This window comes from Gadus chalcogrammus, chromosome 13 (assembly GCF_026213295.1).
Source record: "Gadus chalcogrammus isolate NIFS_2021 chromosome 13, NIFS_Gcha_1.0, whole genome shotgun sequence".
Lineage (NCBI taxonomy): Eukaryota > Metazoa > Chordata > Actinopteri > Gadiformes > Gadidae > Gadus > Gadus chalcogrammus.
Window position 1 is genome coordinate 18,646,519 of NC_079424.1, and position 27,486 is coordinate 18,674,004.

General features: G+C 40.7%; 1 protein-coding gene and 22 non-coding genes across 23 annotated transcripts; 22 read left to right on the forward strand and 1 right to left on the reverse strand.

Annotated features, from left to right (window-relative positions):
* Nucleotides 1-613: 613 nt before the first annotated feature.
* trnae-uuc (transfer RNA glutamic acid (anticodon UUC)) lies at nucleotides 614-685 on the forward strand. Its single transcript has one exon. It is a non-coding gene; the product is annotated as a tRNA-Glu (tRNA).
* Nucleotides 686-939: 254 nt separating this feature from the next.
* trnae-uuc (transfer RNA glutamic acid (anticodon UUC)) lies at nucleotides 940-1,011 on the forward strand. The gene has a single exon. It is a non-coding gene; the product is annotated as a tRNA-Glu (tRNA).
* A 250-nt stretch (nucleotides 1,012-1,261) lies between these two features.
* On the forward strand, nucleotides 1,262-1,333 carry trnae-uuc (transfer RNA glutamic acid (anticodon UUC)). The gene has a single exon. It is a non-coding gene; the product is annotated as a tRNA-Glu (tRNA).
* Nucleotides 1,334-1,584: 251 nt separating this feature from the next.
* trnae-uuc (transfer RNA glutamic acid (anticodon UUC)) lies at nucleotides 1,585-1,656 on the forward strand. The gene has a single exon. It is a non-coding gene; the product is annotated as a tRNA-Glu (tRNA).
* A 1,947-nt stretch (nucleotides 1,657-3,603) lies between these two features.
* Nucleotides 3,604-3,675, forward strand: trnae-uuc (transfer RNA glutamic acid (anticodon UUC)). The gene has a single exon. It is a non-coding gene; the product is annotated as a tRNA-Glu (tRNA).
* A 1,585-nt stretch (nucleotides 3,676-5,260) lies between these two features.
* Nucleotides 5,261-5,332, forward strand: trnae-uuc (transfer RNA glutamic acid (anticodon UUC)). Its single transcript has one exon. It is a non-coding gene; the product is annotated as a tRNA-Glu (tRNA).
* A 254-nt stretch (nucleotides 5,333-5,586) lies between these two features.
* Nucleotides 5,587-5,658, forward strand: trnae-uuc (transfer RNA glutamic acid (anticodon UUC)). Its single transcript has one exon. It is a non-coding gene; the product is annotated as a tRNA-Glu (tRNA).
* Nucleotides 5,659-5,924: 266 nt separating this feature from the next.
* trnae-uuc (transfer RNA glutamic acid (anticodon UUC)) lies at nucleotides 5,925-5,996 on the forward strand. Its single transcript has one exon. It is a non-coding gene; the product is annotated as a tRNA-Glu (tRNA).
* Nucleotides 5,997-6,569: 573 nt separating this feature from the next.
* trnae-uuc (transfer RNA glutamic acid (anticodon UUC)) lies at nucleotides 6,570-6,641 on the forward strand. The gene has a single exon. It is a non-coding gene; the product is annotated as a tRNA-Glu (tRNA).
* A 284-nt stretch (nucleotides 6,642-6,925) lies between these two features.
* Nucleotides 6,926-6,997, forward strand: trnae-uuc (transfer RNA glutamic acid (anticodon UUC)). The gene has a single exon. It is a non-coding gene; the product is annotated as a tRNA-Glu (tRNA).
* A 254-nt stretch (nucleotides 6,998-7,251) lies between these two features.
* Nucleotides 7,252-7,323, forward strand: trnae-uuc (transfer RNA glutamic acid (anticodon UUC)). The gene has a single exon. It is a non-coding gene; the product is annotated as a tRNA-Glu (tRNA).
* A 2,344-nt stretch (nucleotides 7,324-9,667) lies between these two features.
* Nucleotides 9,668-9,739, forward strand: trnae-uuc (transfer RNA glutamic acid (anticodon UUC)). Its single transcript has one exon. It is a non-coding gene; the product is annotated as a tRNA-Glu (tRNA).
* A 251-nt stretch (nucleotides 9,740-9,990) lies between these two features.
* trnae-uuc (transfer RNA glutamic acid (anticodon UUC)) lies at nucleotides 9,991-10,062 on the forward strand. The gene has a single exon. It is a non-coding gene; the product is annotated as a tRNA-Glu (tRNA).
* A 1,947-nt stretch (nucleotides 10,063-12,009) lies between these two features.
* Nucleotides 12,010-12,081, forward strand: trnae-uuc (transfer RNA glutamic acid (anticodon UUC)). Its single transcript has one exon. It is a non-coding gene; the product is annotated as a tRNA-Glu (tRNA).
* A 914-nt stretch (nucleotides 12,082-12,995) lies between these two features.
* Nucleotides 12,996-13,067, forward strand: trnae-uuc (transfer RNA glutamic acid (anticodon UUC)). Its single transcript has one exon. It is a non-coding gene; the product is annotated as a tRNA-Glu (tRNA).
* A 1,017-nt stretch (nucleotides 13,068-14,084) lies between these two features.
* LOC130402413 (zinc finger BED domain-containing protein 5-like) lies at nucleotides 14,085-15,836 on the reverse strand. Its single transcript, XM_056606564.1, has 2 exons — nucleotides 15,084-15,836; nucleotides 14,085-14,918 (listed from the first exon to the last, which is right to left on the reverse strand). The coding sequence occupies exons 1-2, from the start codon at nucleotides 15,726-15,728 to the stop codon at nucleotides 14,085-14,087; spliced, it is 1,479 nt and encodes a 492-aa protein (XP_056462539.1). The 5' UTR covers nucleotides 15,729-15,836.
* Nucleotides 15,837-16,577: 741 nt separating this feature from the next.
* Nucleotides 16,578-16,649, forward strand: trnae-uuc (transfer RNA glutamic acid (anticodon UUC)). Its single transcript has one exon. It is a non-coding gene; the product is annotated as a tRNA-Glu (tRNA).
* A 1,947-nt stretch (nucleotides 16,650-18,596) lies between these two features.
* On the forward strand, nucleotides 18,597-18,668 carry trnae-uuc (transfer RNA glutamic acid (anticodon UUC)). Its single transcript has one exon. It is a non-coding gene; the product is annotated as a tRNA-Glu (tRNA).
* A 254-nt stretch (nucleotides 18,669-18,922) lies between these two features.
* On the forward strand, nucleotides 18,923-18,994 carry trnae-uuc (transfer RNA glutamic acid (anticodon UUC)). The gene has a single exon. It is a non-coding gene; the product is annotated as a tRNA-Glu (tRNA).
* Nucleotides 18,995-19,260: 266 nt separating this feature from the next.
* trnae-uuc (transfer RNA glutamic acid (anticodon UUC)) lies at nucleotides 19,261-19,332 on the forward strand. Its single transcript has one exon. It is a non-coding gene; the product is annotated as a tRNA-Glu (tRNA).
* A 250-nt stretch (nucleotides 19,333-19,582) lies between these two features.
* Nucleotides 19,583-19,654, forward strand: trnae-uuc (transfer RNA glutamic acid (anticodon UUC)). The gene has a single exon. It is a non-coding gene; the product is annotated as a tRNA-Glu (tRNA).
* Nucleotides 19,655-19,905: 251 nt separating this feature from the next.
* trnae-uuc (transfer RNA glutamic acid (anticodon UUC)) lies at nucleotides 19,906-19,977 on the forward strand. The gene has a single exon. It is a non-coding gene; the product is annotated as a tRNA-Glu (tRNA).
* Nucleotides 19,978-20,594: 617 nt separating this feature from the next.
* trnae-uuc (transfer RNA glutamic acid (anticodon UUC)) lies at nucleotides 20,595-20,666 on the forward strand. The gene has a single exon. It is a non-coding gene; the product is annotated as a tRNA-Glu (tRNA).
* The last annotated feature ends 6,820 nt before the right edge of the window (nucleotides 20,667-27,486 follow it).

Consider the following 27,486-nt stretch of genomic DNA (forward strand, 5'->3'; position numbering starts at 1 on the left):
TAGAATTTTTAGGTGCAGCTCTTCGTGGCCATGCTGTGGCACTTCCATTAAACGAAGATTTCCGCATGTCAGTTGTAAAGTATACATACGCCACTCGCACTACATCCTACAGATGCATAAGATCTTCTGCGTAATTCCTAACATTTCTGAAAATAAGGGAGGCCTTGAATTATGCAATCAAACTACAAAAAGACAATTAACAAAGAAAGTTTGAAACAAAATATATAACCCTTTAATGGTTTTAAAGAAGTCCCATATGGTCTAGCGGTTAGGTTTCCTGGTTTTCACCCAGGCGCGGCGGGTTCGACTCCCGGTATGGGAACTAGTCAATTTAGGTAGGCCCTGGTCACCTACAGTTATCATGCTGTTGTGCGACGATGAAACGAAGATATCCACATAACCGTTGTAGGCCTACTGTATACAAACGGACTCAACTTGCACCACACCCTTCTGTTGTGGTGAGCTTACGCTCATGTGAGTAATAAGTCCAATATACGAAAGTATTGGGCACCTTGAATTATGCAATTAAACTACAATAAAACAATTAATAACGAAAGTTAGAAACAAAAAATAATCAAGGTCGGCAATAATAACTTTAATGATGTTAATAAAGTCCCATATGGTCTAGAGGTTAGGATTCCTGGTTTTCACCCAGGCGGCCCGGGTTCAACTCCCGGTATGGGAACATGTACATTAAGGTGCGTCTGCTGTGGTGCTGCTATTAAACAATGCTTTCTGCTTGTCAGTTGTAATGTATACATACTCCACTTGCACCACAACCTAAAGATGCAGAAGCTCTTCTTCTTTATATGCAAAATTTCAGAAATTATTGGGGGCCTTGAATTACACAATTACACTACAATAAAAAAATTAACAAAGTAAGTTAGAAACAAAAAATAATCAAATTCAGCAATAATGACTTTAAGAGAGTTAATAAAGTCCCATATGGTCTAGCGGTTAGGATTCCTGGTTTTCACCCAGGAGGCCCGGGTTCGACTCCCGGTATGGGAACTAGAAATATTAGGTGCAGCTCTTCGTGGCCATGCTGTGGCACTTCCATTAAACGAAGATTTCCGCATGTCAGTTGTAAAGTATACATACGCTACTCGCACTACATCCTACAGATGCATAAGATCTTCTACGTAATACCTAACATTTCTGAAAATATGGGAGGCTTTGAATTATACAGTGAAACTACAAAAAGACGATTAACAAAGAAAGTTTAAAACAAAAAATAATCAAATTCAATTCTTTATAGAATTCCCATATGGTCTAGCGGTTAGGATTCCTGGTTTTCACCCAGGTGGCCCGGGTTCGACTCCCGGTATGGGAACTAGAAATTTTAGGTGCAGCTCTTCGTGGCCATGCTGTGGCACATCCATGAAAGGAAGATTTCCGCATGTCAGTTGTAAAGTATACATACGCCACTCGCACTACATCCTGCAGATGCCTAAGATCTTCTGCGTAATACCTAACATTTCTGAAAATATGGGAGGCCTTGAATTATGCAATCAAACTACAAAAAGACAATTAACAAAGAAAGTTTGAAACAAAATATATAACCCTTTATTGGTTTTTATGAAGTCCCATATGGTCTAGCGGTTAGGATTCCTGGTTTTCACCCAGGCGGCCCGGGTTGGACTCCCGGTATGGGAACTAGTCATTGTAGGTAGGCCCTGGGCACCTAACGTTATCATGCTGTTGTGCGACGATGAAACGAAGATATCCACATGACCGTTGTAGGCCTACTGTATAAAAACTGACTCAACTTGCACCAAACCCTTCTGTTGTGGTGAGCGTACGCTCATGTGAGTAATATGTCCAATATACGAAAGTATTGGGCACCTTGAATTATGCAATTAAACTACGATAAAACAATTAATAACGAAAGTTAGAAACAAAAAATAATCAAGGTCGGCAATAATAACTTTAATGGTGTTAATGAAGTCCCAAATGTCTAGCGGTTAGGATTCCTGGTTTTCACCTAGGCGGCCCGGGTTCAACTCACGGTATGGGAACATGTACATTTAGGTGTGTCTGCTGTGGTGCTGCCATTTAACGAAGCTTTCCGCTTGTCAGTTGTAATGTATACATACTCCACTCGCACCACAACCTACAGATGCAGAAGCTCTTCTTCGTAATATGCAAAATTTCAGAAATTATTGGGGGCCTTGAATTACGCAATAACACTACAATAAAACAATTAACAAAGAAAGTTAGAAACAAAAAATAATCCAATTCAACAATAATGACTTCAACAGAGTTATTAAAGTCCCATATGGTCTAGCGGTTAGGATTCCTGTTTTTCACCCAGGCGGCCCTGGTTCGACTCCTTGTATGGGAACTAGAAATTTTAGGTGCAGCTCTTCGTGGCCATGCTGTGGCACTTCCATTAAACGAAGATTTCCGCATGTCAGTTGTAAAGTATACATACGCCACTCGCACTACATCCTACAGATGCATAAGATCTTCTGCGTAATACCTAACATTTCTGAAAATATGGGAGGCCTTGAATTATGCAATCAAACTACAAAAAGACAATTAACAAAGAAAGTTTGAAACAAAATATATAACCCTTTATTGGTGTTAATGAAGTCCCATATGGTCTTGCGGTTAGGATTCCTGGTTTTCACACAGGCGGCCCGGGTTCGACTCCCGGTATGGGAACTAGAAATTTTAGGTGCAGCTCTTCGTGGCAATGCTGTGGCACTTCCATTAAACGAAGATTTCCGCATGTCAGTTGTAAAGTATACATACGCCACTCGCATTACATCCTACAGATGCATAAGATCTTCTGCGTAATACCTAACATTTCTGAAAATATGGGAGGCCTTGAATTATACAATCAAACTACAAAAAGACGATTAACAAAGAAAGTTTAAAACAAAATATAATCAAATTCAATCTTTCAAAGTATTGCCATATGGTCTAGCGGTTAGGATTCCTGGTTTACACCCAGGCGGCCCGGGTTCGACTCCCGGTATGGGAGCTAGAATTTTTAGGTGCAGCTCTTCGTGGCCATGCTGTGGCACTTCCATTAAACGAAGATTTCCGCATGTCAGTTGTAAAGTATACATACGCCACTCGCACTACATCCTACAGATGCATAAGATCTTCTGCGTAATTCCTAACATTTCTGAAAATAAGGGAGGCCTTGAATTATGCAATCAAACTACAAAAAGACAATTAACAAAGAAAGTTTGAAACAAAATATATAACCCTTTAATGGTTTTAAAGGAGTCCCATATGGTCTAGCGGTTAGGTTTCCTGGTTTTCACCCAGGCGCGCCGGGTTCGACTCCCGGTATGGGAACTAGTCAATTTAGGTAGGCCCTGGTCACCTACCGTTTTCATGCTGTTGTGCGACAATGAAACGAAGATATCCACATAACCGTTGTAGGCCTACTGTATACAAACGGACTCAACTTGCACCACACCCTTCTGTTGTGGTGAGCTTACGCTCATGTGAGTAATAAGTCCAATATACGAAAGTATTGGGCACCTTGAATTATGCAATTAAACTACAATAAAACAATTAATAACGAAAGTTAGAAACAAAAAATAATCAAGGTCGGCAATAATAACTTTAATGATGTTAATGAAGTCCCATATGGTCTAGCGGTTAGGATTCCTGGTTTTCACCCAGGCGGCCCGGGTTCAACTCCCGGTATGGGAACATGTACATTAAGGTGCGTCTGCTGTGGTGCTGCTATTAAACAAAGCTTTCTGCTTGTCAGTTGTAATGTATACATACTCCACTTGCACCACAACCTAAAGATGCAGAAGCTCTTCTTCGTAATATGCAAAATTTCAGAAATTATTGGGGGCCTTGAATTACGCAATAACACCACAATAAAACAATTAACAAAGAAAGTTAGAAACAAAAAATAATCCAATTCAACAATAATGACTTCAACAGAGTTATTAAAGTCCCATATGGTCTAGCGGTTAGGATTCCTGTTTTTCACCCAGGCGGCCCGGGTTTGACTCCTTGTATGGGAACTAGAAATTTTAGGTGCAGCTCTTCGTGGCCATGCTGTGGCACTTCCATTAAACGAAGATTTCCGCATGTCAGTTGTAAAGTATACATACGCCACTCGCACTACATCCTACAGATGCATAAGATCTTCTGCGTAATACCTAACATTTCTGAAAATATGGGAGGCCTTGAATTATGCAATCAAACTACAAAAAGACAATTAACAAAGAAAGTTTGAAGCAAAATATATAACCCTTTATTGGTGTTAATGAAGTCCCATATGGTCTTGCGGTTAGGATTCCTGGTTTTCACACAGGCGGCCCGGGTTCGACTCCCGGTATGGGAACTAGAAATTTTAGGTGCAGCTCTTCGTGGCCATGCTGTGGCACTTCCATTAAACGAAGATTTCCGCATGTCAGTTGTAAAGTACACATACGCCACTCGCATTACATACTACAGATGCATAAGATCTTCTGCGTAATACCTAACATTTCTGAAAATATGGGAGGCCTTGAATTATACAATCAAACTACAAAAAGACGATTAACAAAGAAAGTTTAAAACAAAATATAATCAAATTCAACCTTTCAAAATATTGCCATATGGTCTAGCGGTTAGGATTCCTGGTTTACACCCAGGCGGCCCGGGTTCGACTCCTGGTATGGGAACTAGAATTTTTAGGTGCAGCTCTTCGTGGCCATGCTGTGGCACTTCCATTAAACGAAGATTTCCGCATGTCAGTTGTAAAGTATACATACGCCACTCGCACTACATCCTACAGATGCATAAGATCTTCTGCGTAATTCCTAACATTTCTGAAAATAAGGGAGGCCTTGAATTATGCAATCAAACTACAAAAAGACAATTAACAAAGAAAGTTTGAAACAAAATATATAACCCTTTAATGGTTTTAAAGAAGTCCCATATGGTCTAGCGGTTAGGTTTCCTGGTTTTCACCCAGGCGCGCCGGGTTCGACTCCCGGTATGGGAACTAGTCAATTCAGGTAGGCCCTGGTCACCTACCGTTATCATGCTGTTGTGCGACGATGAAACGAAGATATCCACATAACCGTTGTAGGCCTACTGTATACAAACGGACTCAACTTGCACCACACTCTTCTGTTGTGGTGAGCGTACGCTCATGTGAGTAATAAGTCCAATATACGAAAGTATTGGGCACCTTGAATTATGCAATTAAACTACAATAAAACAATTAATAACGAAAGTTAGAAACAAAAAATAATCAAGGTCGGCAATAATAACTTTAATGATGTTAATGAAGTCCCATATGGTCTAGCGGTTAGGATTCCTGGTTTTCACCCAGGCGGCCCGGGTTCAACTCCCGGTATGGGAACATGTACATTAAGGTGCGTCTGCTGTGGTGCTGCTATTAAACAAAGATTTCTGCTTGTCAGTTGTAATGTATACATACTCCACTTGCACCACAACCTAAAGATGCAGAAGCTCTTCTTCGTTATATGCAAAATTTCAGAAATTATTGGGGGCCTTGAATTACGCAATTACACTACAATAAAAAAATTAACAAAGTAAGTTAGAAACTAAAAATAATCAAATTCAGCAATAATGACTTTAAGAGAGTTAATAAAGTCCCATATGGTCTAGCGGTTAGGATTCCTGGTTTTCACCCAGGAGGCCCGGGTTCGACTCCCGGTATGGGAACTAAAAATATTAGGTGCAGCTCTTCGTGGCCATGCTGTGGCACTTCCATTAAACGAAGCTTACCGCTTGTCAGTTGTAATGTATACATACTCCACTTGCACAACAAACTACAGATGCAGAAGCTCGTCTGCGTAATATGCAAAATTTCAGAAATTATTGGGGGCCTTGAAATACGCAATCACACTACAATAAAACAATTAACAAAGACAGTTAGAAACAAAAAATAATCAAATTCACCAATAATAACTTTAAGTGAGTTATTAAAGTCCCATATGGTCTAGCGGTTAGGATTCCTTGTTTTCACCCAGGTGGCCCGGGTTCGACTCCCGGTATGGGAACCAGAAATTTTAGGTGCGGCTCTTCGTGGCCATGCTGTGGCACTTCCATTAAACGAAGATTTCCGCATGTCAGTTGTACAGTATACATACGGCACTCGCACTACATCCTACAGATGCATAAGATCTTCTACGTAATACCTAACATTTCTGAAAATATGGGAGGCTTTGAATTATACAATCAAACTACAAAAAGACGATTAACAAAGAAAGTTTAAAACAAAAAATAATCTAATTCAATTCTTTATAGAATTCCCATTTGGTCTAGCGGTTAGGATTCCTGTTTTTCACCCAGGTGGCCCGGGTTCGACTCCCGGTATGGGAACTAGAAATTTTAGGTGCAGCTCTTCGTGGCCATGCTGTGGCACATCCATGAAAGGAAGATTTCCGCATGTCAGTTGTAAAGTATACATACGCCACTCGCACTACATCCTGCAGATGCCTAAGATCTTCTGTGTAATACCTAACATTTCTGAAAATATGGGAGGCCTTGAATTATGCAATCAAACTACAAAAAGACAATTAACAAAGAAAGTTTGAAACAAAATATATAACCCTTTATTGGTGTTAATGAAGTCCCATATGGTCTAGCGGTTAGGATTCCTGGTTTTCACCCAGGGGGCCCGGGTTAGACTCCCGGTATGGGAACTAGTCATTTTAGGTAGGCCCTGTTCACCTATCGTTATCATGCTGTTGTGCGACGATGAAACGAAGATATCCACATGACCGTTGTAGGCCTACTGTATACAAACGGACTCAACTTGCACCACACCCTTCTGTTGTGGTGAGCGTACGCTCATGTGAGTAATATGTCCAATATACGAAACTATTGGGCACCTTGAATTATGAAATCAAACTACAATAAAACAATTAATAATGAAAGTAAAAAATAATCAAGGTTGGCATTAATAACTTTAATGATATTAATGAAGTCCCATATGGTCTAGTGGTTAGGATTCCTGGTTTTCACCCAGGCGGCCCGGGTTCAACTCCCGGTATGGGAACATGTACATTTAGGTGCGTCTGCTGTGGTGCTGCTATTAAACAAAGCTTTCTGCTTGTCAGTTGTAATGTATACATACTCCACTCGCACCACAACCTACAGATGCAGAAGCTCTTCTTCGTTATATGCAAAATTTCAGAAATTATTGGGGGCCTTGAATTACGCAATTACACTACAATAAAACAATTTACAAACTAAGTTAGAAACAAAAAATAATCAAATTCAGCAATAATGACTTCAAGTGAGTTATTAAAGTCCCATATGGTCTAGCGGTTAGGATTCCTGGTTTTCACCCAGGCGGCCCGGGTTCGACTCCCGGTATGGGAACTAGAAATTTTAGGTGCGGCTCTTCGTTGCCATGCTGTGGCACTTCCATTAAACGAAGATTTCCGCATGTCAGTTGTACAGTATACATACGGCACTCGCACTACATCCTACAGATGCATAAGATCTTCTGCGTAATACCTAACATTTCTGAAAATATGGGAGGCTTTGAATTATACAATCAAACTACAAAAAGACGATTAACAAAGAAAGGCAAGGCAAGGCAAGGCAACTTTATTTATATAGCACTTTTCATACACAAGGCAGACTCAAAGTGCTTCACATATAAACATTGTCATACAATAAAATAAAATAATAGATAAGTAAAAGAAAAACATATGCAAAGAAATGGGTAGAATAGAAAAAGGCATTTTAGTATTAAAATAGAAAATAAAGGCAAAGTTAAAAAAGCTTTTTAGAAAGTGCAATGTATTTAAGATTTTAGCAGAAAGCTATAGCAAACATAAAAGTCTTCAGTCTTGTTTTAAAGGTGCTCAGAGTTGGGGCAAGTCTTAAATCCTCTGGGAGTTTATTCCAGCTATTTGTTGCATAGTAACTAAATTCTGTTTTCCCATGTTTTGTGTTTACTCTGGGGATAATTAACAGATTGGTCTCAGAGGATCTTAGTGGTCTAGAAGGCTGATGTAGTGGAAGCATATCAGTTAAGTATTTTGGGCCTAAACCATGTAGGGATTTATAGGTTAGCAACATGATTTTAAAATCAATTCTCTGACCTACAGGAAGCCAATGTAACGATTTCAGAATTGGTGTAATATGATCAAATTTTTTGGTCTTTGTTAGAACTCTAGCAGCAGCATTCTGAACAAGCTGAAGCTTCCTCAGAGTTTGTTTTGGGAGACCTGTGAGGAGACCATTGCAGTAATCAAGCTTACTAGTGATAAAGGCATGTACAAGTTTTTGTAAGTCTTCGGTGGACATGAGCCCTCTAAGTCTTGCTATATTTTTAAGGTGATAATATGCCGATTTTGTAACTGATTTGATGTGACTGTCAAAATGTAAATCTGAATCCATGATAACCCCTAGATTTCTGGCTTTGATTGAGGTTTTCAGGGACAGAGAGTGAAGGTGTTGGGTTACTTTAAGCCTTTCCGTTTTAGAACCAAATACAATTATCTCTGTTTTGTCCTCATTTAGTTGAAGGAAATTTCGGCACATCCATTCCTTCACTTGCTCAATGCACTGGCACAGCAGATCTATGGGCCGATAGTCATTTGGTGATAGCGATACATAGATTTGCGTGTCATCAGCATAGCAATGATGGTCAATATTGTTATTTTGCATGATTTGCCCTAGTGGGAGCATGTAGATGTTGAATAAAGAGGGTCCTAAGATCGAACCTTGTGGGACTCCACATGTCACATTGGTTGATTCTGATACAAAGTCGCCAATGGAAACAAAGTAGTTCCTATTTTGTAGGTAGGACCTGAACCAATTTAAGACAGTGCCTGAAAGCCCCACCCAGTTTTCTAACCTTTCCAGAAGTAATGTATGGTCTACAGTGTCGAATGCAGCACTGAGGTCAAGTAGCATTAGTATTGAGGTTTTGCCAGAGTCTGTGTTAAGACGGATGTCGTTTACAACTTTAATAAGGGCGGTCTCAGTGCTGTGCAGGGGTCGAAATCCTGATTGGAAGGTGTCATAGCAACCAGTTGATGCCAGGAAGTGATTTAGTTGCTGGAGGACAACTTTCTCAATGATTTTACTTATGAAGGGTAGATTTGATATTGGTCTGTAGTTGTTAATAATAGAGGCATCTAGGATCCGCTTTTTTAAAAGGGGTTTAATAACTGCAGTTTTCAAAGCTTTTGGGAACTTGCCTGACTGGAGAGAGTTGTTAACTATCTGCAATATGTCTACTGCTAGGCAGTCGAAAACATTCTTAAAGAGGTTGGTAGGTATAGTATCAAGGCAACAGGTGGATGGCTTTAGTTGTGTCACAGTTTCCACAAGATTTTGAGAGTCTATAACATTAAAGCATGCCATCCTTGCCACGTAATTTTTGCCTGAACAGGGTGGTAGTCCAACATTTTTGTTTGACGTGGAGATATTGATGGCTCGTCTGATACCTTCAATTTTATCAATATAAAAAGCTGCAAACTCATTGCATTTCTGCGTGGAATGGAGATCAGGTGGAATTTCTATTGGGGGGTTGGTCAGTCTGTCAACAGTTGCAAATAGGGTTTTTGCATTATTAGTGTTGGTTTTAATGATATTGGAGAAAAATGTTTCTCTAGCATTTTTTAAGTCTAAATTGTAGGCACGGAGGCTCTCTTTATAGATAGAAAGTTTAAAACAAAGTATAATCAGATTCAATATTTTGTAGAATTCCCATATGGTCTAGCGGTTAGGATTCCTGGTTTTCACCCAGGCGGCCCGGGTTCGACTCCCGGTATGGGAACTAGAAATTTTAGGTGCAGCTCTTCGTGGCCATGCTGTGGCACTTCCATGAAAGGAAGATTTCCGCATGACAGTTGTAAAGTATACATACGCTACTCGCACTACATCCTGCAGATGCATAAGATCTTCTGCGTAATACCTAACATTTCTGAAAATATGGGAGGCCTTGAATTATGCAATCAAACTACAAAAAGACAATTAACAAAGAAAGTTTGAAACAAAATATATAACCTTTTATTGGTTTTTATGAAGTCCCATATGGTCTAGCGGTTAGGATTCCTGGTTTTCACCCAGGCGGCCCGGGTTGGACTCCCGGTATGGGAACTAGTCATTGTAGGTAGGCCCTGGGCACCTAACGTTATCATGCTGTTGTGCGACGATGAAACGAAGATATCCACATGACCGTTGTAGGCCTACTGTATACAAACTGACTCAACTTGCACCAAACCCTTCTGTTGTGGTGAGCGTACGCTCATGTGAGTAATATGTCCAATATACGAAAGTATTGGGCACCTTGAATTATGCAATTAAACTACGATAAAACAATTAATAACGAAAGTTAGAAACAAAAAATAATCAAGGTCGGCAATAATAACTTTAATGGTGTTAATGAAGTCCTAAATGTCTAGCGGTTAGGATTCCTGGTTTTCACCCAGGCGGCCCGGGTTCAACTCCCGGTATGGGAACATGTACATTTAGGTGTGTCTGCTGTGGTGCTGCCATTTAACGAAGCTTTCCGCTTGTCAGTTGTAATGTATACATACTCCACTCGCACCACAACCTACAGATGCAGAAGCTCTTCTTCGTAATATGCAAAATTTCAGAAATTATTGGGGGCCTTGAATTACGCAATAACACTACAATAAAACAATTAACAAAGAAAGTTAGAAACAAAAAATAATCAAATTCAAGAATAATGACTTCAACAGATTTATTAAAGTCCCATATGGTCTAGCGGTTAGGATTCCTGTTTTTCACCCAGGCGGCCCGAGTTCGACTCCTTGTATGGGAACTAGAAATTTTAGGTGCAGCTCTTCGTGGCCATGCTGTGGCACTTCCATTAAACGAAGATTTCCGCATGTCAGTTGTAAAGTATACATACGCCACTCGCACTACATCCTACAGATGCATAAGATCTTCTGCGTAATACCTAACATTTCTGAAAATATGGGAGGCCTTGAATTATGCAATCAAACTACAAAAAGACAATTAACAAAGAAAGTTTGAAACAAAATATATGACCCTTTATTGGTGTTAATGAAGTCCCATATGGTCTTGCGGTTAGGATTCCTGGTTTTCACACAGGCGGCCCGGGTTCGACTCCCGGTATGGGAACTAGAAATTTTAGGTGCAGCTCTTCGTGGCCATGCTGTGGCACTTCCATTAAACGAAGATTTCCGCATGTCAGTTGTAAAGTATACATACGCCACTCGCATTACATCCTACAGATGCATAAGATCTTCTGCGTAATACCTAACATTTCTGAAAATATGGGAGGCCTTGAATTATACAATCAAACTACAAAAAGACGATTAACAAAGAAAGTTTAAAACAAAATATAATCAAATTCAACCTTTTAAAGTATTGCCATTTGGTCTAGCGGTTAGGATTCCTGGTTTACACCCAGGCGGCCCGGGTTCGACTCCCGGTATGGGAACTAGAATTTTTAGGTGCAGCTCTTCGTGGCCATGCTGTGGCACTTCCATTAAACGAAGATTTCCGCATGTCAGTTGTAAAGTATACATACGCCACTCGCACTACATCCTACAGATGCATAAGATCTTCTGCGTAATTCCTAACATTTCTGAAAATAAGGGAGGCCTTGAATTATGCAATCAAACTACAAAAAGACAATTAACAAAGAAAGTTTGAAACAAAATATATAACCCTTTAATGGTTTTTAAGAAGTCCCATATGGTCTAGCGGTTAGGTTTCCTGGTTTTCACCCAGGCGCGCCGGGTTCGACTCCCGGTATGGGAACTAGTCAATTTAGGTAGGTCCTGGTCACCTACCGTTATCATGCTGTTGTGCGACGATGAAACGAAGATATCCACTTAACCGTTGTAGGCCTACTGTATACAAACGGACTCAACTTGCACCACACCCTTCTGTTGTGGTGAGCGTACGCTCATGTGAGTAATAAGTCCAATATACGAAAGTATTGGGCACCTTGAATTATGCAATTAAACTACAATAAAACAATTAATAACCAAAGTTAGAAACAAAAAATAATCAAGGTCGGCAATAATAACTTTAATGATGTTAATGAAGTCCCATATGGTCTAGCGGTTAGGATTCCTGGTTTTCACCCAGGCGGCCCGGGTTCAACTCCCGGTATGGGAACATGTACATTAAGGTGCGTCTGCTGTGGTGCTGCTATTAAACAAAGCTTTCTGCTTGTCAGTTGTAATGTATACATACTCCACTTGCAGCACAACCTAAAGATGCAGAAACTCTTCTTCGTTATATGCAAAATTTCAGAAATTATTGCGGGCCTTGAATTACGCAATTACACTACAATAAAAAAATTAACAAAGTAAGTTAGAAACAAAAAATAATCAAATTCAGCAATAATGACTTTCAGAGAGTTAATAAAGTCCCATATGGTCTAGCGGTTAGGATTCCTGGTTTTCACCTAGGAGGCCCTGGTTCGACTCCCGGTATGGGAACTAGAAATATTAGGTGCAGCTCTTCGTGGCCATGCTGTGGCACTTCCATTAAACGAAGCTTACCGCTTGTCAGTTGTAATGTATACATACTCCACTTGCACAACAACCTACAGATGCAGAAGCTCGTCTGCGTAATATGCAAAATTTCAGAAATTATTGGGGGCCTTGAAATACGCAATCACACTACAATAAAACAATTAATAAAGACAGTTAGAAACAAAAAATAATCAAATTCACCAATAATAACTTTAAGTGAGTTATTAAAGTCCCAAATGGTCTAGCGGTTAGGATTCCTTGTTTTCACCCAGGTGGCCCGGGTTCGACTCCCGGTATGGGAACCAGACTTTTTAGGTGCGGCTCTTCGTGGCCATGCTGTGGCACTTCCATTAAACGAAGATTTCCGCATGTCAGTTGTAAAGTATACATACGCTACTCGCACTACATCCTACAGATGCATAAGATCTTCTACGTAATACCTAACATTTCTGAAAATATGGGAGGCTTTGAATTATACAATCAAACTACAAAAAGACGATTAACAAAGAAAGTTTAAAACAAAAAATAATCAAATTCAATTCTTTATAGAATTTCCATATGGTCTAGCGGTTAGGATTCCTGGTTTTCACCCAGGTGGCCCGGGTTCGACTCCCGGTATGGGAACTAGAAATTTTAGGTGCAGCTCTTCGTGGCCATGCTGTGGCACATCCATGAAAGGAAGATTTCCGCATGTCAGTTGTAAAGTATACATACGCCACTCGCACTACATCCTGCAGATGCCTAAGATCTTCTGTGTAATACCTAACATTTCTGAAAATATATGAGGCCTTGAATTATGCAATCAAACTACAAAAAGACAATTAACAAAGAAAGTTTGAAACAAAATATATAACCCTTTATTGGTGTTAATGAAGTCCCATATGGTCTAGCGGATAGGATTCCTGGTTTTCACCCAGGCGGCCCGGGTTAGACTCCCGGTATGGGAACTAGTAATTTTAGGTAGGCCCTGTTCACCTATCGTTATCATGCTGTTGTGCGACGATGAAACGAAGATATCCACATGACCGTTGTAGGCCTACTGTATACAAACGGACTCAACTTGCACCACACCCTTCTGTTGTGGTGAGCGTACGCTCATGTGAGTAATATGTCCAATATACAAAAGTATTGGGCACCTTGAATTATGAAATCAAACTACAATAAAACAATTAATAACGAAAGTAAAAAATAATCAAGGTTGGCATTAATAACTTTAATGATATTAATGAAGTCCCATATGGTCTAGTGCAGTGGTTCCCAAACGTTTTGTGCCCAAGGCACACCAAAGGACAAATAAAAATTTCAAGGCACACCTATTGTGCAAAATAGCCTTATAACACATGTTATCACTAATATCTGTTTATCTGTTAAGTTTATAATTATTTACTAATGCCAAATAAGATGTGACAAAGACAACTATTCTACTCATGAAATATTTATTAACAAAATACTTCACAAAAATATTTAAACTTTATCAAATTGGGCTTAATCAAACACACCCATTTCAACCAGACAGGTGAGGCAAAGGAAACTGAAATTCAGCAGAGAACTGTCCATGAGAAAGCTGCATGGTCCTGAATCTGACCCACAAATTATAACTAACATTTAGAATCAGGCTTTTTTTGTAAATATTCTAACAAATCAGTGGGACACATGTGCCTGTCGGGGCGCACAGATTTTTTTAATCCTTGGTGGCACGGAGGAGAGGGCCACTCGCAAGTCCTGCTCAACAGAGAGCCGTGACCTGGTCTTGTTCTTCATGTAAACAAGAGTGGAGAACGCCAACTCACACAGGTAGGTGGTGGGGAAATGAAGAAGTTGGTCGATAGCGTGGTGGGAGATGGTTGGATATTCTGATGCACAAACCAACCAAAACTGATCGAGTGTGAGCTCACTAAATTTCAGTTTCAGCGTGCGGTCCGCACGGAGCTCTGCGCCCTCCTCTCTCTCCTTCATAGTGAGCTTCTCTTTTGAGGACTCGGACTCCTGGTTGAATGGGTCTCGGATCCAGTCATTGTCCTCGATGTCCGCCACACGTGGAAAATAGCGATCAAACCTCTCTTTTAAGGTCTGAAGGTGTTCGGCATATATAGCGCGCTCACTGGCTGCCTGTGGCGCAGCTGATGCCAGCGGGAACATGTTCATGGAGCCCTGTTCCAAAGCCTCGCGCCACAGGGTCAGTTTGCCCATAAAGCCCCGAATCTTGTCTGTGGATGATAAAATGTTTTCATTCCTGCCCTGAAGCTTGGCGTTTAACTCGTGGAGATGCCCAAATCTGTCTGCAAGGTAAGCCAGCCTGGCGCACCAGCTCTCATCCGCGAGCCTGTCTTTATGTGGGACAGCGTGTTCACGTGAAAATTCCAAAAGCTCTTCCCGAAGCTCGTAAAAACGGGATAAGACTTTCCCCCGAGACAACCATCGTACCTCTGTGTGGAGGATCAGGCTTTGGTGGTCGGCTCCCATCTCAGCGCACAGCTGGGAGAAAAGGCGAGATTTCAGGGGCCTTGATTTGATGTAATTCACCATCTGCACAGCCTGATTCAGCACCTCAGTCAACTCCGGGGGCATGGTTTTGGCAACTAATGCCTCTTGGTGCAAAATGCAGTGGTTGGTCATTATTTGTGGATTTTGTGCTTTTACCTTTGCAATAAAGCCTCTCACTCTCCCCGTCATGCATGCCGCACCATCCGTGCACAGACTGACGCACATACTCCAGCACAGATTGTTTTCTTTTAAGTAGTTATCAGTTACCTTGAATATTTCTTCTCCCGTTGTATGGCTTGCCATTTCTTTACAGAAGAAAAAAGTCTCTTTAATAGAGTCACCGTCAACATACCTGACGTTTGCCAGGAGCTGGGCAGCCCCACTTATGTCGGTCGATTCATCTATTTGAAGAGAAAATCTGCCGCTCGCCTGCAGTTTCTCTGTTAAATGTTGTTCAATGTCTTCTGACATGTCATCTATTCGTCTTTTGATTGTGTTATCAGATGCCGGCACCTTGGATAGCTCATTTGCGGCATCTGGACCCAGCATGACACCTGCAATTATTTTGCAAGCAGGGAGGATGAGTGTCTCCGCTATTGTGTGGGGCTTCTTTTGCTTTGCAATAAGCTCCGCTAACATGTAACTAGCCTCCATTGCCTTTTCGGACACTTTCACACAATCCAACAAACGGTCTTGCTGCCTCTGGTTCAGATCCCGCGCTCTTTTGAAATAGGCCAGGTTTCTCTCAGCGTGGAAGGGATGTTTGGTTTCCAAGTGCCTCTTCAGCTTGCTTGGAACCATATTAGAATTAGCTAACTTCTCCCGACAGAGGACGCACTCCGGCTGAGGAATGTTGACATCCCCGGTCCAACTGAAGCCATAAGACAGGTAACTTTCATGATACTGTCAGCTGACAGTTTTTTCCCTCTTTTCTTTCGGTGGGTTGTCGGACTCGGCAGTCTCTGCACTGGTGGTTGGTAGTTGTTTGCTCCGCACGAGAAAGCGCTCCATTTTCCCTCTTGTTTATGTTTTAATGTTGTGTTGACCTACTGCCTTTGATGCGTCAGTCTAAATTAAATCCCCACCTGCGCAACTGCGCGAACAGCGAAATGTGGGATCCTCTTTGAGGATTTCTTAAATAGTTTTTAGATAAAGAGTTTGCCTCTGTATTATGGAATGAGTGCATTCAAAGTAGTATATAGTAAATTAAAATAATTATTTTCGTATAGTTGTATACTATATTGCAGTAGGCGTTGCCACAAAATCCCACGGCACACTTGGACTTGCCTCACGGCACACCAGTGTGCCGCGGCACACAGTTTGGGAACCACTGGTCTAGTGGTTAGGATTCCTGGTTTTCACTCAGGCGGCCCGGGTTCAACTCCCGGTATGGGAACATGTACATTTAGGTGCGTCTGCTGTGGTGCTGCTATTAAACAAAGCTTTCTGCTTGTCAGTTGTAATGTATACATACTCCACTCGCACCACAACCTACAGATGCAGAAGCTCTTCTTCGTTATATGCAAAATTTCAGAAATTATTGGGGGCCTTGAATTACGCAATTACACTACAATAAAACAATTTACAAACTAAGTTAGAAACAAAAAATAATCAAATTCAGCAATAATGACTTCAAGTGAGTTATTAAAGTCCCATATGGTCTAGCGGTTAGGATTCCTGGTTTTCACCCAGGCGGCCCGGGTTCGACTCCCGGTATGGGAACTAGAAATTGTAGGTAGGCCCTGGGCACCTAACGTTATCATGCTGTTGTGCGACGATGAAACGAAGATATCCACATGACCGTTGTAGGCCTACTGTATACAAACTGACTCAACTTGCACCAAACCCTTCTGTTGTGGTGAGCGTACGCTCATGTGAGTAATATGTCCAATATACGAAAGTATTGGGCACCTTGAATTATGCAATTAAACTACGATAAAACAATTAATAACGAAAGTTAGAAACAAAAAATAATCAAGGTCGGCAATAATAACTTTAATGGTGTTAATGAAGTCCCAAATGTCTAGCGGTTAGGATTCCTGGTTTTTACCCAGGCGGCCCGGGTTCAACTCCCGGTATGGAAACATGTACATTTAGGTGTGTCTGCTGTGGTGCTGCCATTTAACGAAGCTTTCCGCTTGTCAGTTGTAATGTATACATACTCCACTCGCACCACAACCTACAGATGCAGAAGCTCTTCTTCGTAATATGCAAAATTTCAGAAATTATTGGGGGCCTTGAATTACGCAATAACACTACAATAAAACAATTAACAAAGAAAGTTAGAAACAAAAAATAATCAAATTCAACAATAATGACTTCAACAGAGTTATTAAAGTCCCATATGGTCTAGCGGTTAGGATTCCTGTTTTTCACCCAGGCGGCCCGGGTTCGACTCCTTGTATGGGAACTAGAAATTTTAGGTGCAGCTCTTCGTGGCCATGCTGTGGCACTTCCATTAAACGAAGATTTCCGCATGTCAGTTGTAAAATATACATACGCCACTCGCACTACATCCTACAGATGCATAAGATCTTCTGCGTAATACCTAACATTTCTGAAAATATGGGAGGCCTTGAATTATGCAATCAAACTACAAAAAGACAATTAACAAAGAAAGTTTGAAACAAAATATATAACCCTTTATTGGTGTTAATGAAGTCCCATATGGTCTTGCGGTTAGGATTCCTGGTTTTCACACAGGCGGCCCGGGTTCGACTCCCGGTATGGGAACTAGAAATTTTAGGTGCAGCTCTTCGTGGCCATGCTGTGGCACTTCCATTAAACGAAGATTTCCGCATGTCAGTTGTAAAGTATACATACGCCACTCGCATTACATCCTACAGATGCATAAGATCTTCTGCGTAATACCTAACATTTCTGAAAATATGGGAGGCCTTGAATTATACAATCAAACTACAAAAAGACGATTAACAAAGAAAGTTTAAAACAAAATATAATCAAATTCAACATTTCAAAGTATTGCCATATGGTCTAGCGGTTAGGATTCCTGGTTTACACCCAGGCGGCCCGGGTTCGACTCCCGGTATGGGAACTAGAATTTTTAGGTGCAGCTCTTCGTGGCCATGCTGTGGCACTTCCATTAAACGAAGATTTCCGCATGTCAGTTGTAAAGTATACATACGCCACTCGCACTACATCCTACAGATGCATAAGATCTTCTGCGTAATTCCTAACATTTCTGAAAATAAGGGAGGCCTTGAATTATGCAATCAAACTACAAAAAGACAATTAACAAAGAAAGTTTGAAACAAAATATATAACCCTTTAATGGTTTTAAAGAAGTCCCATATGGTCTAGCGGTTAGGTTTCCTGGTTTTCACCCAGGCGCGCCGGGTTCGACTCCCGGTATGGGAACTAGTCAATTTAGGTAGGCCCTGGTCACCTACCGTTATCATGCTGTTGTGCGACGATGAAACGAAGATATCCACATAACCGTTGTAGGCCTACTGTATACAAACGGACTCAACTTGCACCACACCCTTCTGTTGTGGTGAGCGTACGCTCATGTGAGTAATAAGTCCAATATACGAAAGTATTGGGCACCTTGAATTATGCAATTAAACTACAATAAAACAATTAATAACCAAAGTTAGAAACAAAAAATAATCAAGGTCGGCAATAATAACTTTAATGATGTTAATGAAGTCCCATATGGTCTAGCGGTTAGTATTCCTGGTTTTCACCCAGGGGGCCCGGGTTCAACTCCCGGTATGGGAACATGTACATTAAGGTGCGTCTGCTGTGGTGCTGCTATTAAACAAAGCTTTCTGCTTGTCAGTTGTAATGTATACATACTCCACTTGCACCACAACCTAAAGATGCAGAAGCTCTTCTTTGTTATATGCAAAATTTCAGAAATTATTGGGGGCCTTGAATTACGCAATTACACTACAATAAAAAAATTAACAAAGTAAGTTAGAAACAAAAAATAATCAAATTCAGCAATAATGACTTTAAGAGAGTTAATAAAGTCCCATATGGTCTAGCGGTTAGGATTCCTGGTTTTCACCCAGGAGGCCCGGGTTCGACTCCCGGTATGGGAACTAGAAATATCAGGTGCAGCTCTTCGTGGCCATGCTGTGGCACTTCCATTAAACGAAGCTTACCGCTTGTCAGTTGTAATGTATACATACTCCACTTGCACAACAACCTACAGATGCAGACGCTCGTCTGCGTAATATGCAAAATTTCAGAAATTATTGGGGGCCTTGAAATACGCAATCATACTACAATAAAACAATTAACGAAGACAGTTAGAAACAAAAAATAATCAAATTCACTGATAATAACTTTAAGTGAGTTATTAAAGTCCCATATGGTCTAGCGGTTAGGATTCCTTGTTTTCACCCAGGTGGCCCGGGTTCGACTCCCGGTATGGGAACCAGAAATTTTAGGTGCGGCTCTACGTGGCCATGCTGTGGCACTTCCATTAAACGAAGATTTCCGCATGTCAGTTGTAAAGTATACATACGCTACTCGCACTACATCCTACAGATGCATAAGATCTTCTACGTAATACCTAACATTTCTGAAAATATGGGAGGCTTTGAATTATACAATCAAACTACAAAAAGACGATTAACAAAGAAAGTTTAAAACAAAAAATAATCAAATTCAATTCTTTATAGAATTCCCATATGGTCTAGCGGTTAGGATTCCTGGTTTTCACCCAGGTGGCCCGGGTTCGACTCCCGGTATGGGAACTAGAAATTTTAGGTGCAGCTCTTCGTGGCCATGCTGTGGCACATCCATGAAAGGAAGATTTCCGCATGTCAGTTGTAAAGTATACATACGCCACTCGCACTACATCCTGCAGATGCCTAAGATCTTCTGTGTGATACCTAACATTTCTGAAAATATGGGAGGCCTTGAATTATGCAATCAAACTACAAAAAGACAATTAAAAAAGAAAGTTTGAAACAAAATATATAACCCTTTATTGGTGTTAATGAAGTCCCATATGGTCTAGCGGTTAGGTTTCCTGGTTTTCACCCAGGCGGCCCGGGTTCGACTCCCGGTATGGGAACTAGTCATTTTAGGTAGGCCCTGGTCACCTATCGTTATCATGCTGTTGTGCGACGATGAAACGAAGATATCCACATGACCGTTGTAGGCCTACTGTATACAAACGGACTCAACTTGCACCACACCCTTCTGTTGTGGTGAGCGTACGCTCATGTTAGTAATATGTCCAATATACGAAAGTATTGGGCACCTTGAATTATGCAATTAAACTACAATAAAACAATTAATAACGAAAGTTAGAAACAAAAAATAATCAAGGTCGGCAATAATAACTTTAATGGTGTTAATGAAGTCCCATATGGTCTAGCGGTTAGGATTCCTGGTTTTCACCCAGGCGGCCGGGGTTCAACTCCCGGTATAGGAACATGTACATTTAGGTGTGTCTGCTGTGGTGCTGCTATTAAACGAAGCTTTCCGCTTGTCAGTTGTAATGTATACATATTCCACTCGCACCACAACCTACAGATGCAGAAGCTCTTCTTCGTAATATGCAAAAATTCAGAAATTATTGGGGGCCTTGAATAACGCAATTACACTACAATAAAACAATTAACAAAGGAAGTTAGAAACAAAAAATAATCAAATTCAGCAATAATGACTTTAAGAGATTTATTGAAGTCCCACATGGTCTAGCGGTTAGGATTCCTGGTTTTCACCCAGGCGGCCCGGGTTCGACTCCCGGTATGGGAACTAGTCATTTTAGGTAGGCCCTGGTCACCTATCGTTATCATGCTGTTGTGCGACGATGAAACGAAAATATCTACATGACCGTTGTAGGCCTACTGTATACAAACGGACTCAACTTGCACCACACCCTTCTGTTCTGGTGAGCGTCCGTTCATGTGAGTAATATGTCCAATATACGAAAGTATTGGGCACCTTGAATTATGCAATTAAACTACAATAAAACAATTAATAACGAAAGTTAGAAACAAAAAATAATCAAGGTCGGCAATAATAACTTTAATAGTGTACATGAAGTCCCATATCGTCTAGCGGTTAGGATTCTTGGATTTCACCCAGGCGGCCCGGGTTCGACTCCCGGTATGGGAACATGTACATTTAGGTGCGTCTGCCGGGGTGCAGCCATTAAACGAAGCTTTCCGCTTGTCAGTTGTAATGTATTCATACTCCACTCGCACCACAATCTACAGATGCAGAAGCTCTTCTTCGTAATATGCAAAATTTCAGAAATTATTGGTGGCCTTGAAACAGGCAATTAGACTACAAAAAGACAATTAACAAAGAAAGTCTAAAACGAAATATTATCAAATTCATTTTTCTAGTGAATTCTCATATGGTCTAGCGGTTAGGATCCCTTGTTTTCACCCAGGCGACCCGGGTTCGACTCCCGGTATGGGAACATGTACATTTAGGTGCGTCTGCCGTGGTGCTGCCATTAAATGAAGATTTACGCTTGTCAGTTGTAATGTATACATACTCCACTCGCACCACAACCTACAGATGCAGAAGCTCTTCTTCGTAATATGCAAAATTTCAGAAATGTGAGTAATATGTCCAATATACGAAAGTATTGGGCACCTTGAATTATGCAATTAAACTACAATAAAACAATTAATAACGAAAATTAGAAACAAAAAATAATCAAGGTCGGCAATAATAACTTTAATGGTGTGAATAAAGTCCCATATGGTCTAGCGGTTAGGATTCCTGGTCTTCACCCAGGCGGCCCGGGTTGGACTCCCGGTATGGGAACTAGAAATTTTAGGTGCGGCTCTTCGTGGCCATGCTGTGGCACTTCCATTAAACGAAGATTTCCGCATGTCAGTTGTGAAGTATACATACGCCACTCGCACTACATCCTACAGATGCATAAGATCTTCTGCGTAATACCTAACATTTCTGAAAATATGGGAGGCCTTAAATTATGCAATCAAACTACAAAAAGACGATTAACAAAGAAAGTTTAAAACAAAATATAATCAAATTTCAATTTTTTATAGAATTCCCATATGGTCTAGCGGTTAGGATTCCTGGTATTCACCCAGGCGGCCCGGGTTTGAGTCCCGGTATGGGAATTAGATATATTAGGTGCGGCTCTTCGTGGCCATGCTGCGGCACTGCCATCAAACGAAGATTTCCGCTTGTCAGTTGTGATGTATACATACTCCAGTCTCACCCCAACCTACAGATGCATAAGATCTTCTGCGTAATGTCAACTTTTTCTGAAATTATGGGAGGCCTTGAAACAGGCAATTACACTACAATAAAACAATTAACAAAGAAAGTGAGAGACAAAATATAATCAAATTCAATTTTAATACATATCACATATGGTCTGGCGGTTAGGATTCCTGGATTTCACCCAGGCGAAACGGGTTCGACTCCCGGTTTGGGAACTAGTCAATTTAGGTAGGCCCTGGTCACCTAACGTTATCATGCTGTTGTGCGACGATGAAATTAATGTATCCACATGACCGTTGTAGGCCTACTGTATACAAACTGACTCAACTTGCACCACACCCTTCTCTTGTGGTGAGCGTACGCTCATGTGTGTCATATGTCCAATATACGAAAGTATTGGGCACCTTCATTTATGCAATTAAACTACAATAAAGCAATTAAAAACGAAAGTTGGAAACAAAAAATAATCAAGGTCGGCAATAATAACTTTAAAAATGTTAATCAAGTCCGATATGGTCTAGCGGTTAGGATTCCTGGTCGGAGCAGGTTTTGCGCTGGTTAAGTTTAAAGATAACCCGGTTTTGCTCAGGGTATTTAAACCCGTGTTCATTTACCACAGCTTTTACGTGATCACAATGGCATGCCCTTTTGACGAGAGGCCGGTTGATATCGGAGCGCAAATAATTCGTGCAATTCACAGATAGAGATTAATTAGACCACGGCTCGACATATTGTCCTTTCCGGAGGACTTTTTGCCGGAGAGATATCATTTTTCACATGATTCATTGCTATATTTAAATAACCTCCTACAACCCTACATCGCAAATGTTACCAATCGTGGATCTGCCCTCAGTTCAATCCAAACAATTTGCACAGCTCTCCGTTTTTTTTGCGACGGGGAGCTTTTTATACAGTGTAGGAGATGCTGAGCACATAGGTAGGCAAAGCCACGGTCTGCCGCTCAGTACGTAACGTTCTTCTTGCGCTGAAGCGGTTGTTGCGTAACTTCATCGTTTTTCCAGGCCGTAAACCCACGAGACGCATGAAAATGGAGTTTCACCAACTTGCAGGTCAGCATTATCTACTTTACTTGTTGGCATCGAAATTATCCTTGTTGACTTTTTATCTGGGTGTTGTATTTCAGGATTTCCAAATGTAATTGGGTGCATTGATGGCACACAAGTGCCCATACTGGCCCCATCTATAAATGAGGCTGATTATGTGAACAGGAAAGGCTATCACAGTATAAATGTTCAGGTAAGTGTACACTGCCTATATTGGCTATTTCCAATATCTCCATGGTTTGTTAATCGCTGTCGATCTTTCTTTTTTTTATCACTAGATGATATGTGATGCTTCCCACATGATCACCAATGTAGAGGCAAAATGGCCTGGTTCAGTCCACGATGCTAGGATGTATCGTGAATCCAATTTGAGCCGTAAATTTCAAGAGGGTGAGTTGCATTCTGAACATATCATAGACCTCATATAATTGTGCTTGTGCAACCCACATGAAGAAATTCTATAGTTTACTATAGTAAATAAACTATAGTATACCTTATATGTACTATAGTAAATATTTTAGTGTTTTTGAACCTTACTATAGTAGTTTTACTACAGTAAACTATAGTATACCACAGAAACTTCTATAGTTTACTATAGTAAATAAACTACAGTACATATACTACAGAAAACTGCAGTTTTATTACTACAGTATACCACATATATACTACTACAGTAAACTATAGTATACTACAGAACACTGCAGTTTTATTACTACAGTATATTACATTATATACTACTACAGTTTACTACATAAACTACAATCTACTGAAGTAAATTACAGAACTTTTATTATACTTTTATTTTGCTATAGAATACTACAATTACGATACCATAGTACTATATATACTGCATTACAATAACTGCATTATGCAGTATTTTGTTGTTCTTTTAACTATGTCATTGTACTTTACCTAATGGATATTTTCAACTGTATCACTTTTTGTTGTTGCCATTTTTAACCATAGTGCTGTAACAATAATTCACTGCACATAAATTAGGCTTACAACCACCATTAACACAGTGTTTTCTACAGACTGCTAAAATACAAAAAAAATAGAACAAAAGTTTAACTTTCTTTAAACAGTTGATAATTTATTATTTCTGAAATTTGGCAGCATTGTTCAGCTTTTGTCGTATAAATGCTTTTATGTTCGTATCAGTTACGTAGGTGAACTTTGCAGCATCTGTGGGATTACACACACACACACAAACACATACACGAAAGATGAGCATGAGAATGAGGGTATCACTCAACCAACATCTTTTCTCATTTCTATATACCTACCTGTTATTTCAACAAGGTCCTGTTTGGCTAGGCCAGGTTTTCCTGCTGTGCAGCTGCTGGATGACTGGCCAGTCACTGAATGGCCTGCCATATAATCCCTGGTATACATCCCATGTAGGAAATCATTTAAGAACTTCTGGGGGCTTTGGAAGGAGCAGCGCTCCAAAAGTCCTTTTGGAATGACCTTTAATGCAAGTAGATAACATTACCACAAATCTACTTCAACATACAGCAGACTAGCGTCTTACCTCAATGATATATACTGTATATGCATTTAGATTAACCGAGTGTACGGCTGATGCATTTAGAAAAACAGTGCAACTGAAACTAAGTAACTTAACCTATACAAATAAAGTCAAACTGATTCTCACAGAGCGGCCCAGGGCCTCTGTTGCTGATGCTGATGATGGACCTAGAGCTGGTGATGGGTCTTCTGTTGCTGGTGCTGGAACTGCTGTTGGTGCTGGTGATAGTGTTGGTTCTGGTCTTGGTCTTGGTCTTGGTGTTGCTGTTGGTATTGGTGTTGTCGTTGGTCTTGGTGCTGAGCGGAGAAACTCCTCCATCTTCTGCAAAACGTCTGGCAGCACTGAGCAAAGGATTCATAATAGCCTTTTAGCTAACATGTAAAACAGAAAAACCCTTGTGTAAAAAAAAAAAAGTTTTCAACAATAGCATTACATTTCAATGTTGCTATTTTTGCCGTGAGAGAATCATTTTCCCTCTGCAGCCTGTGGTTGTTCTCCCTCAACAGCTCACAAGATGGGTGATGGCACTGAAAATAAAAATTCCATTAAAAAAACAAAACTGACTCACACACACCTGGGCAAATACAGAAGCCAGTTAGAGGGTACAAAGCTTACAGCTGATAGATTACAGGAATATATTGCTGTATCTATCCCTATACTATAGAGTTAGGAAATAAAAATGTTAATTGCAGGTAGAACATTAAGTGCAGACAGTTTATTGCATTAGTGGATCTTACTTCATTCCTGGTTTCATTAATTGAGTTCAGCTGACATGATCCTATGACAAACAGAAGATGTACATAGAGTTAAGGGTTACATTAAGACTGTACAACAGAGGTCAGCAGGGGGGATGAGCCTGAGCGAGTAGACAATGCAGGCGGAACAGGTTAATATGCTTAATAAGTTGACAGAAAGCAAAAAGTCAAAATGATCTGACAGGCCAGGCAAAGCAGGCCAGTTGGCGACCCCATGGTGTACAATATGACAGACAACATTAGGCTACATCACATTACAATAATTCACTGATGTTAAGAAGCACTTCCATACGGTGAATATTTCGTCGTCGTCAGAATATCGACCATTCTTCAGTTTCTTCCTTTTTCCCCTTCCCTTTCTCCTCCGGGCTCGAAAGTTTGTCTCCATCATCAAGATAATGCCTCCTCTTGCAAACTAACTCCTCTCTGTTGTCTGAAAACATCAAAATTATGACGTTTTCATAATGTGTGTTTAAAATGCTAGTATTATTTTGGGCAAAATAAAGTTTCTCTCTATAAATCCAGGCCGCGCACCCCACACTTCCCGCGCCTCACATTATAGGCCGCGAGCTAGGGGGCCTTATCGTGCCTACCGTTGCGAGCTTAACAATTAACAACGTTTTTGAAACGAAAACGTTTACCGTGATATTTGAAATATTACCATATGTATGTAGTTATGCACATATTTTATCTAAACATAGTCAAAGGAGAAAAAAACTTGTGTTACTTACCACTGACTGATATAATCCGTCCTGGACATGACATAATCCTTCCCTTGTTTGGCCAATTAACTTTATACGTTACAAAAGGATCTTTTAAATTTACTTCGCCTACCACCCATGATATTTCGCCTATGTCCACAGCCCCTTCATCCGGAAAGTCAAATAGTGCATATTTTGCCATTTTCTTTATTTTTCCGTAGCAAACTCACGACTAAAGGTGCGGCCACACCAGACGCGTATCTCGCGTGATTTTTACGCGAGATACGCGCGTAAAATGTTGCTTGACCATTTTGTGTCACAAATGGTCGCATACGCGCCATACGCCCCATACGCGCCTACGTCACTCGCCTAGATGAGTCCATGTCCATGCAAGTGAACGGAGCGTTCCCTCTTCGTCATAACTATCAAACCAAACATCCTTCGCATTCACGGAGCGAACATTACGAAAGTAAAATGCACATTTCTCGCTGACATTTTTTCCATAAACGCATTTAATGGCGTAACTATGTTACTATTTCCTCCCAGAATAAAGAAAGTTGTCGGCCGTGGCTGCGCTGGAGTCCGAGGTAGGAAACCCAAACGCCGCCGTGTTTGGGTGATAGAGTTTAGATCGGGTTAGATTAAATAATCTCGGATATAAATAACAATAATCGGGTTCAATAACTTCACATGGTGTGTCTGGTGTGTTTCCAGCATTCGTAGTGTTGATCAGCAGATATATAGTCCGCCAAGACGTTGAGGTTGCTTAGTAACCAGAGACTCTGTCCATGCAAGTGAACGGAGCGTTCCCTCTTCGTCATAACAATCAAACCAAACATCCTTCACATTCACAGAGCGAACATTATGAAAGTAAAATGCACATTTCTCGCTAGAAATGTTTCCATAAAAGCATTTAATGGCGTAACTATGATACTATTTCCACACAGAATAAAGAAAGATGTCGGCCGTATGCTTCTGTCCAAGCTCACTACTCTCTGCCAGTGACGTCGGGTCAAGCTCAACGCTGATTGGGCAACGCAGCTAATCGTCATGCGTATGAGCGTAAAAAGTTCAATTTTTTTAACTCTTGAAATGTACGCGATATACGCGAAATACGCGCGTATAGCGCGTAAATATACGCGCCTCATACGCGTGTTACGCGCGTAAAATGTTGCTTAGACGCGTGAAACGCGTAATACGCGCGTAAACCAATGGTTCCCTATGGAAAAAATGGCGATTTTATACGCGAAGTACGCGAGATACGCGTCTGGTGTGGCCGCACCTTAAAACTCACGACTCGACTGTCAAATATTC